Genomic DNA, 16,536 nt, shown 5'->3' on the forward strand with positions numbered 1-16,536 from the left:
AAGGGTCCCTGGTTAGATTCTGGTCAAGGACACATGCCTGGGTTGCAGACTGAATCCCCAGTGTGTCGCATGCAGGAGGCAGCCGATCAATAAGTTTCTCACATCATTGATGTTTCTAACTCTCTCTCCTTCTCCCTTCCTCTCTGAAATCAATAAAAATATATTTTTTTTAAAAAGAAATATTATCTAGTAAAACAGGAATGAAGTACTGATTCATGCTACAATATGGTAAGTAAATATTATTGTGCTCAGTAAAACAAATCTGTTTGAAAACACTACATATTATATGATTTCATTTATGTCCATACATATTAAAATAGATAAATCCATGGAAAGAGAAAGTAGATTAGTGATTGCTTAGAGCCAGAGTATTTTGAAGGAAATGGAGAGCAAATACTAACAGGTAGGGGGTTTCTTTCTAGGGTGATGAAAATGTTCTAAAATGGACCAGTGATACTTGAACAACCTGTGAATACATTAAAACCACTGACTTGCATACTTGAAATGTGTATTTCACATGTATAGTATGTGAATTAACTAATATATAAAACCCTAATATGCAAATAGGCCGAACGGCATGACAACTGAACAACCAAACAACTGGTCACTATGACGTGCACTGACCACCAGAGGGGGCGCGTGGAACATGGCAGGCGTTGGTAGCAGGTGGCAGAGCTCAGAACATGGTGGGCAGGCGGCAACGGGATGGTGGAGCAGGTAAGCGGGGCACCAAACCAAGGCGGGGCACTGGTTGCTGTCACTGGGGCAAGCCTGTGGTCGTTACTGAAAATTCTTTGCTCCCACGCACCACGGTCCCACCCAGTGCTCGCACCTGCTGCCAGCGCCGGCTCCACTTGCACCCACTGCCAGTGCCAGAGCTGCCGCTCACACCTGTTGCCGGCGCCCAGCACCGGACCCAATCACTCGGCGCCATCAGCAGATGCGAGCAGCGGCTGCCAGCCCCGATCGCCCCTCAGAGCTTCTCCACCTCTCCCTGCTCCTGAGGGGCAATCGGGGCAGCAGCCGCCACTCTCAACTGCTGACAGCGCCGGCCCCGCTTGCACCCGCTGCTGGCGCCAGCCCCAGTCACTCCGCACCGTCAACAGGTGCAAGCGGGACCAGCCCCATCAGCACATGGGAGCAGTGGTGGTGGGAGCAGGGCTGCTGGCAGAGGGGACCAGGGGCCACAGTGGGAGGGGCCTCAGCGGGGGCGCGAAGGATGTGCCGAGACCCGCCCCTGTGCCCACTGCAGCCTCGCAGCCCATAGTCCTTTCATGGTGCACAAGTTCATGCACTGGGCCCCTAGTATCTCAATAAAGCTGTTATCAGAAGTCTATATCCACCACAAACATGTAATATTTGTTGAAATAAAAAATAGATATTTCATCAAATCTAAGATGTAATCAAGACTAAACATTATTTTATATCCCAGTAAGAAATAAAAACTGCTGTCAAGTAAGCCCTGAGACAGAAGAGTGATGACAAGCTGTGGTGGATTCTAGGTGTGTATTGGATCTGATGGACAAGGAAAAAAATTGATCAAGACTTCACGAGGCTACTGGTCAAGATGGTGGTATAGGTAAATACAGTACTTGCATCCTCCCATAACTACATCAAAATTACAACTAGACCACAGAAAAACCATCATTCAGAACTACCTGGAGTTTAACTGAATACAGTTCTACAACTAAGGATATAAAGAAGCCACATCAAGACTGGGAGGAGTGGAGACGCAAACTAGCTGGTCCCGCACCCAGGTGCGGCAGATAAAAATCCAGAGGGACAGCCCTGGCGGATTTGGCTCAGTGGTTAAAGCAGGGGTGGGCAAACTTTTTGACTCGAGGGCCACAATGGGTTCTTAAACTGGACCGGAGGGCCGGAACAAAAGCATGGATGGAGTGTTTGTGTGAACTAATATAAATTCAAAGTAAACATCATTACATAAAAGGGTATCGTCTTTTTTTTTTTTAGTTTTATTCATTCCAAATGGGCCGGATCCGGCCCGCGGGCCGTAGTTTGCCCACGGCTGGATGTCTGTCTGCTTGAAGACTAAAGGGTTCCGGGTTCGATTGTGGTCAAGGGCATGTATCTTGGTGGCAGATTCATTCCTGGCCCTGGTCAGGTGCACGCGGGAGGCAACCAATTGATGTTTCTCTCACATCGATATTTCTCTCTCTCTGTCTCTCCCCTTCCCTTGTACTCCCTCTAATAATTAATGGAACCCTAGTTGGTTTGGCTCAGTGGATAGAGAGTTGGCCTGCAGACTGAAAGGTCCCAGGTTCAATTCCGGTCAAGGGCACATGCCCAGGTTTCAGGATCAATCCCCAGTAGGGGGTGTGCAAGAGGCAGCCGATCAATGATTCTCTCTCATCATTGATGTTGCTATCTCTCTCTCCCTCTCCATTCCTCTCTGAAATCAATAAAAAATATATTTAAAATAAAAATCAAAGGAAAAATACCCTTGAGTGAGGATTACCAAAAAAATAAATAAATAAAAAAGTAATAAATACATATTTATCAATAATTGAAACTAAAAAAAAAACAAAATAATCAAATAAGCAGAACAGATTCAAAGAATATTTTGATGGTTGCCAGATGGGAGCGAGGTTGGGAGATGGATGAAAAAGATGAAGGAATTAAGTTAAGAAGTACAAATTGAAAAAAAAAAAAAAAGAAGAAGTAGTACAAATTGGTAGTTACAGAATAGTCACAGGATGTAAAGTATAGCATAGGGAATATCTTCTATCTATTTATATCTATATCTATCTATCTATCTATCTATCTATCTATATAAGCCAATATGCAAAGTGTCTTCTTGGGAGTTCGACCGGGAGATGGAGAATTCGATCGTTCACTATGAAATGCGCTGACCACCAAGGGGCGGTGCAGAACAAAGCAAGGCCCTGGCCAGCAGCTAGCAGCCGGGGAACGAATGCCCTGGCCGGCAGGGAAGGCACCAATCGGCCCTGATTGCCGGCCAGGCCTAGGGACCCTACCGGTGCACAAATTTCGTGCACCGGACCTCTAGTAGTCAATAATATTCTAACAACCATGTATGGTGTCTAGATTTATTGGGATGATCACTTCATAAGTTATGTAGTGTCCAATCTCTGGACTGTATACCAGAAACTAATATAGCATTGTATGTCAACAGTAACTGAAAAATGAAAAATTATTTTAAATAAAAAATCTAAGACTTTACTGAAATTAAGACATGCCTATGTGATATGTACACTAAGAAAGAAAACATTTAAACCAAAAAATAAAAATAAAAAATAAATTTAAAAAAATTTTTAAAAAAAACTAGAGAAAAACAAACAAACAAAAAACCCAACAGTTAAATCATGACCCATTGAGTTAACTACAGTACAATGCAGTGCAAAAATTAGTCATACCAGCCTCGCATTGCTTTGAAATCTTTCAAAGAGGAAATTATTCCTGTCTTTAGTTACTGTGGTAGGCAATCCTTTTACAACTTGGTGTATTTTTCCAAGAAAATGTGGAATTCCAACCATTACTCTAACAACAAATACCTTCACTAATATCAGATTTGTGCCCTGCTCCCAATTCCACGCCTCTCAGTATAAACCAGCAGTCGCCAACTTTTCGGACCTCACGGACCACCAGTTGGCGACCGCTGGTATAAACGATAACTTTTTGTTTCAATGCCAAAGCACGAAATAATCTATATATTTTGAACTCCACATAAGTTGCAAATAACCTCAAAGAGGTAGCCATGACCAAGTTAATGAATATGTGGGCCATGATCATCACATTACAACCATACCTGGCCAATAGTTGCTGGAGGCTAGGACCAGTAGTTAGCATAATAAAGGCAGGAGGTCCATCAAAAGGTTGATGGACACCTTCAGCAGGGCTGAAAATCTGCATGTTATTACCTGCTGCTGGAACAGCCCAAGGCAGTTCCCCCAACCTGATAATCTTTTTATTGTTTACCAGGCCTTACCTTTGCTATATACATCTGCTTTGCTAGAGGGCAAATTGTGTGACTAAAAAGACTCCCTGGCTGTGGAGTCTCCAGGAGCTTAGTCACTAGAACTAAGTTTCCGTCTGGCCCTCCAAAATGCCCTCCAAATTCATATTTCTTCTCTAGCCTCTTCATTCATTTACGTACAGCCCCTTTTCCAGATTCCTGAATCCTTCTAGATGCTGAGAATGACCCCGGCAAATAGTGATTAGTAAAATGCCATCTATGCTAAGACATACTCCAACTTTGGAGTAAAAAAAGTCATAGTAAAATATGACTTTTTTTTAAAGATTCAACTGTGTATATATAAGTCATATCTCTTATAACCATCATTCCAGTTAGCTTTAATATTTTAAATATCAAAGCATTTGTACTACTTTAACGAATTTGTTACTAAATCCATCTTTATTACTATATCTGTAGCCAGTATACCATACCACAGTCTTCTCAAATAAATTCTGCCAATTAATCGACATTTGTAAAAGACTGTCACCATTCTCTTTGGCAATGACCTTAAAAACAGTAAGGTGAGCCTCGAGGCCTCTAACCTGACATGGTGGTGTGGGTCTTGGCACCACCAAGCTCCTCCTGGGTAACGTCCTCATTGGTGACAGACTTCACCACATCAGGGCCAGTGATAAACAGGTAGGAGGTATCCTGAAATCAGAAAATTCCAGAAGGATCAATGTCAGAGCAGCAGAACTAGATGGAGCCTTAGGGTTCACACAGCTGAAAAGACAATAACAAAGATGGCAGTGACACACAGAACCAGGGAAGGATGCAGCTCAAAGATACCTATCCAAACTAAAGACCCAAGTTTTCCCTGTCTATTTTTTAAATCTTCATTTCCTGTCTATTTTTAAAATCTTCATTGTGCGGTTGTATCTCAGCAAAATGACGTGGAGTGTGACTAACATTTCCAGGTCATTCCTCTGTAGAACAACCTACCAAGTGGCCCTTACTCATAACTTGTGGTACCTGAAGCTTTTTTCTAAGCACTTCATAAAAATGTGTCATTAAAGCCTAGGTATTATTACATTACCACCCCATTTACAGATGAAAAAACTGAGGGACTGTGATGGTATGCAGCTTGCCTAAAATGAACCAGCTACCTTAAATGAAACCATTTGGAGACAATGATAATCAATGCTTTGGTGCTCTCAGAAGGGGACAGGCTTTTACTTTTTAATTTTTCTTTTTCTTTTTTTCTTTTTGTTAATCCACACCTGAGGATATTTCTCCATTGATTTTTAGAGAGATTGGAAGGGAGGGGGAGAGACAGAGAGAGAGAGAGAAAAACACTGATGTGAGAGAGAGACATCGATTTGTTTATAGAACATTTCACCCCATAGCTGCGGAATATACATTCTTCTCAAGTGTACATGGGTCATTTTCAAAGACCACATATTAGGACACAAAACAAGTCTCTACAAGTTCAAGAAGATTGAAATCATACCAAGCATCTTCTCAGATCACAATGGAATGAAATTAGAAATCAACTACAGTAAAAACACTCAAAAACATTCCAACACCTGGAGGCTAAATAGCATGTTATTAAACAATTAATGGGTCACCAATGAGATCAAGAAAGAAATAAAATAAATCCTTGAAACAAAGGAAAATGAACACACAACAACCCCAAATCTCTGGAACACAGCAAAAGCAGTCCTGAGAAGAAAGCTCATAGCACTACAAGCCTACCTAAAAAAATAAGAAAAATTAATAATAAACTATTTAACCCTACAACTTAAAGTATTAGAAAGAGAACACAAGAAAAGCCCAGAGCAAGTAGAAGGAAGGAAATAATAAAGATCAGAACAGAAATAAATGACATAGAGATTTAAAAACCAGTACAAAAGATCAATGAAACCAAGAGCTGGTTCCTTGAAAAAATAAACAGGATTGATGGACCATTAGCAGGACTCATCAAGAAACAGAGAAGACCCAAATAATTAAAATCAGAAACAAAAGCAGCAAATAACAATGGACACCACAGAAATACAAAGGCTTGTAAAAAAAAATACTATGAACAGCCATATGCCAACAAGCTGGACAACATGGACAAAATGGACAAATTCCTAGAAAAATACAATCTCCCAAAACTGAATCAGGAAGAATCAGAAAACCTGAATAGGCCAATAACAACTGATGAAATAGAAGCTGTAATCACCCGGCCAGCATGGCTCAGTGGTTGAGCGTCGACCTATGAACCTGAAGGTCAGGGTTCAATTCATGGTCAGGGCACATGCCTGGATTGCAGGCTCAATCCCCAGTGTGGGGTCTGCAAGAGGCAGCCAAACATCTCTCATCATTGATGTTTCTTTCTCTCTCTCTCTCTCTCTTTCTCTCTCTCTCTTTCTTCCTCTCTGAAATCAATAAAAATCTATTTAAAAAAAAAGAAAGGAAGGAAGGAAGGAAGGAAGGAAGGAAGGAAGGAAGGAAGGAAGGAAGGAAGGAAGGAAGGAAGGAAGGAAGGAAGGAAGGAAGAAGCAGTAATCAAAAAACTCCCAGCAAACAAAAGCTCTGGTCCGGATGGCTTCATAGGAGAGTGTTACCGAACATTCAAAGAAGAACTAACACCTGTACTCCTCAAACTACTCCAAAAAATTCAAGAGGAAGGAACACTTCCAAGCTCTTTTTATGAGGCCAGCATTATCCTAATTCCAAAACCAAGATAAAGACACTACAACAAAGGAGAATTACAGGTCAATATCCCTGATGAACACAGATGCTGAAATCCTCAACAAAATTTTAGCAAATCAGATTCAGCAATATATTAAAAAGATTATACACCAGGACCAAATAGGATTTATTCCAGGGATGCAAGGCTGGTACAATATTCACAAATCAAAGAGACCCACACCAAGACACATCATAATTAAAATGTCAAGGATTAAAGACAAAGAAAGATTCTGAAAAGCAGTTAGTTACCTACAAGGGAGCGCCCATATGACTGTCAGCTGATTTCTGAATAGAAACACTGCAGGCCAGAAGGGAGTAGAAAAAAATACTCAAAGTAATGAATAGCAAGGATGTACAACCAAGATTACTCTACCTAGCAAAGCTATCATTTAAGGTCAGATAAAGAGCTTCATAGACAAGAAAAAGCTAAAGGAATTCATCAGCACCAAACCACTATTACATGAAATGTTGAAGGGTATTCTTTAAGAAGAGGAAGAAGAAGAAAAAATATCATAAATATGAATAATAAAATGGCAATTAATACATATCTATCAATAATTGAATCTAAAAATCAAAATAAATGAACAAGAAATCTAATGAACAAAATAAACTGATGAGTAAATTAGAATCAGAGGCATGGAAACATGGAACAGACTGACAAATCTCAGAGGGAAAGGGAGTTGGGGGGCAGGAAGAGTAACAGAAGATCTTCTATGCATATATGCATTACCTATGGACACAGACAATAAGGTGGTGAAGGCCTGGAGCAGGGTGGGGAGCAGGTGGAGGGGGGCAATGGGGAATAAAAAAGAGGACATCTGTAATACTTTCAACAACAAAGATTTAAGTAAGTAAATAAATAAGACATACAGACCAATGGAACAGACATAGCCCAAAAATCAAGAGCCCAGGAACAAACCCTCACATATAGTTAACTAATATTTGACAAAGGAGCCAAGACTATTCAATGGGGAAAGACAGTCTCTTCAAAAACTGATGGTGGGAAAACTGGACAGCCACATGCAGAAGAATAAAATTGGACCCGTATCTTTCACTACTCAGAAAAATTAACTTGAAACGGATGCAATACTTAAAGATCTGAATCCATAAAACTCCTAGAAGAAAACATAAGGAAAATACTCCTTGACAATTGCCTTGGCAACGATTTTTATGGATAGGACACCAAAGGCACAAGCAACAAAAGCAAAATACAGTAAGAGGAACTACATCAAACTAAATAGCTTCTGCACAGCAAAAGAAATAACCAAAAAATTGAAAAGGCAACCAACCTAATAAAATATTTGCAGCCCAGCCAGGTGGCTCAATTGGTTGAGCACCATCCCATGCACCAAAAAAGTTGTGGGTTCAATTCCCAATAAGAGCACGCACGTAGGTTGTACGTTCAATCCCTGGTTGGGGTGCATCCTGGAGGCAACTGACCAATGTTTTTCTCTCACATTGTTGTCTCCCTCTTTCTAAAATCAATTTTTTAAACAATCCTTGAGCAAGGATTAAAATAAATAAATATATACATATATATATATGCAAATTATATATCTGATAAGGAGTTAATATCCAAAATATATAAAGAACTCATACAATAGCCAAAAAAATCCAATTAAAAAATAAGCAGAAAATCTGAATAATTTTTCCAAAAAAGACATACAAATGGTACATGAAAAGATACTCAACATCATTCGTCATCATAAAAATTCAAATAAAAACCACAATGAGGTATCATCTCACACTTGTTCTATCTTACCTTTTCAAGTACAGGAATTCTAACAAGCATTGGCACAGATGTGGAGAAAAGGTGACCCTTGTGCACTCTTGATAGGACTAAATTGATACAGCCACTATGGAAAACGGTATGGAAGTTCCTCAAAAAATTAAAACTAGAATTATCATATGATGCAGCAATCTTACTTCTGGGTATATATCCAAAGGAAATGAAATCAGGACCTTGAAGAGATATCTACACTCCCATATTTGTTGCAGCATTATTCACAATAGTCAAATATGGTAACAACCATTGATAGATGAATAAAGAAAATGTGACACAAACATACATACACACACACACAAATATTATTCCACTGGATATCCACAGCCATATGGACAAAGGAAATGTGATACATACATACATACACACAAGTAACAGAGTATTACTCCACCATGAGAAAGAAGGAAATCCTGACATTTGTGACATGAATGGACCATGGGGACATTTCACTTAGCATAGTGAAGTAAGTCAGAGAACAATAATGTATGATCTCACTCATATCTGGAATCTAAAAATGCTGAACTCATTGAAACAAGAGAGTCAAATGGTGGCTACCAGGGGCTGGGAGGTAGGAGAAATTGGGAGATGTTGGTTAAAGGGTACAATTTTCCAGTAATAAGATGAATAAATTCTAGGGATCTAATGTACAACATGTTGACTATAGTTAACAAGAGGCCCGATGCATGAAATTCGAGCACTGTGTATGTGTGTGGGGTGGGGGCCCTCAGACTAGCCTGCACACTCTTGCAGTCTGGGACCCCTCAGGAGATGTCCAGATGTCCATCTTCCAGTGGGCCTAAGCCGGCAGTCGGACATCCCTCTCGCATTCCAGGACCCCTCACTCCTTACTGCCCACCTGCTCACTCCTTACCACTCAGTTTGCTGCTCCTTAGCGCTGCTGCCGAGGTGGGAGACGCTCCAGCCACCGCAACTGCGCTCGCCAGCCATGAGCCCGGCTTCTGGCTGAGCGGCGCTCCCCCTGTGGGAGCACACTGACCATGAGGGGGCAGCTCCTGTGTTGAGCATCTGCCTTCTGGTGGTCAGTGCACATCATAGTGACTGGTCATTCCACCATAATGGTCGCTTAGAGTTTTATTATATAGATGGAACTACCTGATAGTCAATGTGCCCCCCTGAGGGGTCCCGGATTGCGAGAGGACGCAGACCAGGCCAAGGGACCCCCACCAGTGCACGATTGGGGCCAGGGAAGGACGCGGGATGTTGGCCAGCCAGGGAGGAACCATGGGAGGGCTCCAGGGTGTGTCTGGCCTGTCTCATTCAGTCCCGATTGGCTGGACCCCAGCAGCAAGCTAACCTACTGGTCAGAGCATCTGCCCCCTGGTGGTCAGTGCACGTCATAGCGACTGGTCGACCGGTCAACTGTCTGCCCCTTGGTGGTCAGAGCACGTCATAGTGAGCAGTTGAGTAGCCTTAGCATATCGTTAGTAGATTATGCTTTGATTGAATGGACGACCAGACACTTAGCATATTAGCCTTTTATTATATAGGATACTGTATTATATACTAAAAAGTTGCTAAGAGAGTGGGTCTAAAATGTTCTTGCCACAGAAAAGAAATAGTAATTATGTGGATAATGAAGGTGTTAGCTTAACTCAAGCATGTCAAACTCAAAGGCTAGCCAAAACCGGTTTGGCTCAGTGGATAGAGTGTCGGCCTGTGGACTGAAGGGTCCTGGGTTCGATTCCGGTCAAGGGCATGTACCTGGGTTGCGGGCACATCCCCGGTGGGAGATGTGCAGGAGGCAGCTGATCGATGTTTCTCTCTCATCGATGTTTCTGACTCTCTATCTCTCTCCCTTCCTCTCTGTGAAAAATCAATAAAATATATTTAAAAAAAAAAAAACTCAAAGGCTAACACAGGGCAAATAAACAAGGTTTAAGTTTATGTGGGCCGCAAGAAAACAAAGGCTCCAATTTTCATAGAAACATAGGTTTATTTCGATAGAGACATGCTGAATACAAAGGGTTAAAATAAATGAGTAATCGTTAACATAAAATAATAGAACATTTTAATAAAAATTAGTATTTTCTCTTGAATATTAACTTATCAGACACTGAATAACTGCCTAAATTAATAAGCGTAACACAAATAAACCTATTTTTCTTGTTCTCTGAAAGCAACCAAACAAGTCAGTATAAGACTAATGCCGAGGAGAAACTAAGATGGCGGCATAGGGAAACACCGAAATTGCTGCCTCCTACAATAACTTCAAAACGCAATAAAAAGACAAGACAGACATCATCCAGAACTTACAGGAAGGCTGGCGGAGTGAAAATTCTACAACTAGAAGGAAAGAAAAAAGCATATTGAGGGTCAGGAGCTGCGGAAGTAAAGTGCAAAGTACGGAGGCTCGAGAGTACGCAGAAAGGGGCTGGTACCTGAGGACGCGGCTGTCTTTTTGAATCGGGAGGGAGTCACAAGGTCCCGACTGCTCTGAACTCCGGTTCCGGGAAGTCTCTGGGGACCCAGGACTCATACGGGGAGAAACTGGACTGTCTGGCAGCGGGCAGAACTTGGAACTCGAGGGCGGCTTTCCTTCAGAGGTGCTTGCAGCAATTAAATTATCAGGACACTGAGACGCGCGGCCCCTTAGGGCAGGGCTGAGAATCCACCATAGTTCCTTGCTCCGCCCTTTGATTCCCTGAGACCCCGCCCCACCCAGGCTGCGGCAGAGGCTTTTGCATATGAATGCCCTGGCCCTTTGCAACCTGAAAATTACCTAACAAAGTGCAGCTGGGCCACAGACCCAGAACTTCCAAGAGAAGGCCCAAGGCCCCACAGCAGCTTGCATTGCTTCACAGCCAGGCCTCATCAGGGCACCTCCAAACTCCAAAAAAGGAAGGGGAATTTGCAGTTCTCTTCATAGCTCCTGCTGGGTAACCTCCAAGAGCCAGTGTACCCAGTGGTCAGAGGGGGACCATCCGGATTACAACTCCTCAGATCCATAAGGGACACACCCAGGGGGCAGACTCAGTGAGCACCAAAGCCCCACTGAAGCAAGTCTTGCCCCAGAAGGGTGTCTTCAGCACAGAAGTTCTCCCACTGCAGACACAGCTGATTCTCACTGCCAATTGGCCTGGAGGTCAATTCCTCCCAGTGATCCTACAACAATCAAGGCATAACTACAACAAGACTGTGCACAAAGCCCACAAGGGGGTGCACCAAGAGTGTCCACCTCAGGTAACAGGGGAGGCTGAGCCACTGGGCCCTACAGGACACCTAGCACACAAAACCACTCTACCAACACAGGGAAGCATAAAAAATGCGGAGACAAAGAAACAGGTCACAAATGACAGAAATGGAGGAAAGCAAACGATTGGATATAGAGTTCAAAACCACGTTTATAAGGTTTTTCAAGAATTTTATGGAAACCGCCGATAAATTTAGTGAGACCCTCAAGAAATCTAGTGAGACCCTCGAGGATATGAAAAAGGACCAACTAGAAATTAAGCATACACTGACTGAAATAAAGAATAATATACAGAGATCCAACAGAAGACAAGAGGATCCCAAGAATCAAGTGAAAGATTTGAAATACAAAGAAACAAAAAATACCCAACCGAAAAAGAAAAAAGAATCCAAAAATATGAAGATAGTGTAAGGAACCTCTGGGACAACTTCAAGCATACCAACATCAGAATTATAGGGATACCAGAAGAAGAGAGAGGGCAAGATATTGAAAACCTATTTGAAGAAATAATGACAGAAAACTTCCCCTACCTGGTGAAAGAAATAGACTTACAAGTCCAGCAAGCACAGAGAACCCCAAACAAAAGGAACCCAAAGAGGACCACACCAAGACACATCATAATTAAAATGCCAAGAGCAAAAGACAAAGAGAGAATCTTAAAAGCAGCAAGAGAAAGAAAGTCAGTTACCTACAAGGGAATACCCATACGACTGTCAGCTGATTTCTCAACAGAAACTTTGCAGGCCAGAAGGGAATGGCAAGAAATATTCAAAGTGATGAATACCAAGAACCTACAACCAAGATTACTTTATCCAGCAAAGCTATCATTCAGAATAGAAGGTCAGATAAAGAGCTTCACGGATAAGAAAAAGCTAAAGGAGTTCATTACCACCAAACCAGCATTATATGAAATGCTGAAAGGTATTCTTTAAGAAGAGGAAGAAGAAAAAGGAACTCTTACCATTTGCCACAGCATGGATGGAACTGGAGAGCGGATAAATACCACATGATCTCACTCATTTGTGGAATATAATGAACAACATAAACTGATGAACAAGGACTGATCCAGAGACAGAGAGGCATTGATTGGACTGTCGGGCCTTGGAGGGAAGGTAGGGGAGGGTGGGGGTAAGGGGGAAAGATCAACCAAAGGACTTATATGCAAGCATATAGGCCTAACCAATGGACACGGACAACGAGGGGGGGGGGGGGGTGAGGGCATAAGCGGGGGGGGTGGGGGGTAGGGGGTAATGTGGGGATAAGGACACATATGTAATATCTTAATCAATAAAAAATATATTAACAAAAACAAAAAGACTAATGCCATGACAATCAGCTGCTAAAATATTCACTGCTAGTATGAGTGGAGAGAAATGGTGCACCTGCACTTAAAACATTAAGGGAAATGAATGCAGCACGATTATAGCAATCAGTCATTAGCTAACGTTGTAGTTCGTTAGTAATAACTAGAGGCCCAGAGCATAATATTCGTGCACTGGAGGTGGGGGGTCCCTCAGCCCGGCCTGTGCCCTCTCACAGTCCAGGAAGCCCACGATGGACAACCCCAAAGAGGTAGGCCCTGCCCAGCCGGCCGGGGCTCCATAATTGATCACCGCGCACAGGAGGCCATGCCTACCCGGCCGGGGGTCCGTGACTTATCACTGCGCACAGGGAGCTCCTACCCATCCAGCCGGGACTCCGCAATTGATCACAGCACAGAGGGAGGCCCTGCCCACCCTGCCAGGGCTCCGTGATTGATCGCCGCACAGAGGGAGGCCTACCAATCGCATTGCACCCGCTTTGGCTGGCCTGGCACCAGTGCAGGTCATAGCTGATCATCCGGACGGTCGTTCTGCTGTTCAGTCGTTTGGTCAATTTGCATATTACGCTTTTATTATCATAGATTATGTATAACAGGATATTGTAAAAATTAAGTTACAAAATTTTTATTAATATGTTTCTTACAGCCATAACCGGTTTGGCTCAGTGGATAGAGCATCGACCTGCGGACCGAAAGGTCCCAGGTTTGATTCCGGTCAAGGGCATGTACCTTGGTTGCGGGCACATCCCCAGTAGGAGGTGTGCAGGAGGCGGCTGATCAATGTTTATCTCTCATCGATGTTTCTAACTCTCTACCCCTCTCCCTTCCTCTCTGTAAAAAATCAATAAAGTATATATTTAAAAAAAATGTTTCTTACGTACCATTATATTGGGTGGGCCACAAAAATATTCGTTATGGGCTGCATGCAGCCCGTGGGCCGCAAGTTTGACATTCTCGGCTTAACTAATGCTATGGTGCTAATCATTCTGTAATATGTAATTGTATCAAATCAACATGTTGCGCACCTTAGGCTTACACAATGTTATATCTCAATTACCTCTCAATAAAGCTGGAAAAATTTAAAATAAGAGAAAGCAGTTTAGAGTGAAATAGTAATAGAAACCAAGACAGTAGGGCCAAAGATGTGAGAAGAAATTCCAGAGTGTGGCATCATGGAAGCCAAAGGAAAAGAATATTGCTGAAAATGTGAGGAAAATAAAAGTTGCAGAGCATTTATAGTGACATAGATGTCACTGATTACCTTAAAAAAACAGGTTTAGTGAACTGAGGGGCAGAGAGGTAAATTAAAATGTGTTAAGTAGAGGACAGGAAGATAGAAATAGGACAATAGCCACAGGGAGATACAGATTAAGGGAGGACTTTTGTCTTTGTTCTAAAGATAGGAAAGCCCTGAACATGGATGGGTAAGTTCTGATGGGAGGATCTAGTACCAAGGGAGACACTGAAAATAGTATGTAAGAGAAAAGAACTGATAGGATAAGGCCGCTGAAAAGGTAAAAGAGTTGTATTCAGCAATGTGCATCTATGTGGAAAGTGGGGAAGGAATGGCCTTAGCCAGAGGAATGGATACCACATCTCCATTCCTATCAGGCAGGAAGGAGAAGAGAACTGGGGTAGAACCAGGTAGGTATGGAATACATAAACTCAGTGGGCAAAGTTGAGGGAGTTCTGCTTGTTCAAGAAGATATGTGGTCATAAAATCCACCTCTGTTGCTGAACATTTAGGTTGCTTTCAATCTGTCACTAAAAACAGAAGACTTGGGTCAAAGGGTAAACACTTTTCTAAACCACTGAATTTCTATTGCCAAATAGAAAAAAGGTTTTCCTATTTACACTGTCCCTATTTACACTGCTCTCCTCATACTGGATGACTATCTATTCCCCACTCCCCAGTCTTTCTGCTTGGCATGTACTCTCATGATCGTTAAAAATATCTTAAGAGGAAAACGACTGAACTTTTTAATGGTATTAGGTTAAGGGTAAATTCAAGCAGGCTTTATTTAAATATCATTTAAAAACATCATCCCATCAAATCACATAATAAAGATATGCACCTTTCAAAATGAAGTTGGAAATCAGATTTACTATTACCATTATAGACAAAAGTGTAATAAAATGGCAAACAGCCAAAGAAATAAAGGTGGGTCATAAGAAACAACTTCCCAATAAAGAATATTATAGAAAAGTCTTCCATGAGAAACTTTTTGAATAGGATTCAGTAACAATCATTTGTCTGAGCAGAGGACAGAATCCTTTGATTACCTGAAAATCATTTGCAATTCAGATCAACAAGTAAAATCACCCACCAATGAAGTACACAAGTGCATTCTGCCACTGAACCCCCACAAGCTACATGTTTTGTGCCAAAACCTTTTCTTCACTAAGACCTTATCATCACTAAGCTGAAAGCCAATGAGAATGAAGATAACAACCTAGATCTGGGTCAGGAATTATTTTTATTTCAGGTGAGGTACTGCACAACTCTCAAAGGGCAGGAGAAACAGGTCTTTCTTTCTTACCTTTACCATGAACGTGAAGTCTGTTAAGGCTGGGGAGTACACAGCCCCACCAGCACATGGGCCCATGATCAGAGAAATCTGAGGGATGACTCCGGATGCCGTGACGTTCCTCTGCCAAAAGAGAAAGGTAAAGATATCTGGTTACAGAGATGTTTGAGGCATTATGTGCAGAAAGATAAAGGCAACAATAAAACTACTCTTGGCTTTTACTCACAGAAATTCTATCCTAGAGGCAAGAAACCTGATTAGTTTCTTCCAAAACTATATATGCAATTTGTCCCCATAACAAGCGGAATAGTTGGCCTATTACTTTCTGGGGCAAATACCCTCTCTCCTCTCCCTCCTTGGCAGTAGTTCCCCAAAAGCTCCACCAGAACACGAGCTCATACAGAGCCCTACCACTCTCACCCCAGCTCCAAACACACCTGAGGCCCAGCACCCCTGGTCCACAAAGTTATCTAGAAGGATGAATGAGAGCCTTGGGCAGGGCATACAGTAACAACTCCTGGTGCCATGACCGGTATTTGGAGTCCTTTGACAACCTCCACAGAGGGGACCCAGCAGTTATAAGGCAAGGCTGAGGCAGATGCTACTTCACTCAGAGTCTTCAAGGTCTGCCCGCCTCCCACTGTCCCCAACTAGAGCATATGGGAAGACATAGGTAGTAGGAGCCAGAAAGGCTCCATGAAGATAATGGTGTTGTGAAGGGCCAAGCCTCAGACCACTTCCTAGGAAAGACAAGATTGGGGTTGGAGGACCCAGGCAAGATAAGAGCCCAATGTCTCCTTGCCCAACCCCCGACTTCTTTCCTTCTCCTGAGCTCTACCAGCTTAAAAAAAGAACGCCCCCCCCCCACTACTTTTAGCACTGCCATGGCTCTCAGATCAACTTCTATAAATCACAGGACACAGCTTAAGGACATCACAAAAGGGCATCTATCTATAAAGAGAGAATTCTGGGAAGATGGCGGAGTTGGAAGCACTAGGCATCTTTCTTCCTGTTTTTAAAATA

The 16,536-nt window shown here is 42.4% G+C and overlaps 1 protein-coding gene across 2 annotated transcripts in view; it reads right to left on the minus strand.

The window, feature by feature from the left end:
- PCCB (propionyl-CoA carboxylase subunit beta) overlaps window positions 1-16,536 on the minus strand; it is a 63,906-nt gene that overhangs the window by 25,429 nt on the left and 21,941 nt on the right. For both annotated transcript variants that reach the window (XM_059663863.1, XM_059663862.1), the window contains exons 6-7: window positions 15,526-15,636; window positions 4,537-4,645 (exon numbers count right to left, since the gene is read on the minus strand). In XM_059663863.1, coding sequence (XP_059519846.1) covers window positions 4,537-4,645; window positions 15,526-15,636 — 220 coding nt within the window. The remainder of the gene's footprint in view (window positions 1-4,536; window positions 4,646-15,525; window positions 15,637-16,536) is intronic.

Source organism: Myotis daubentonii, chromosome 14 (assembly GCF_963259705.1).
Source record: "Myotis daubentonii chromosome 14, mMyoDau2.1, whole genome shotgun sequence".
NCBI lineage: Eukaryota > Metazoa > Chordata > Mammalia > Chiroptera > Vespertilionidae > Myotis > Myotis daubentonii.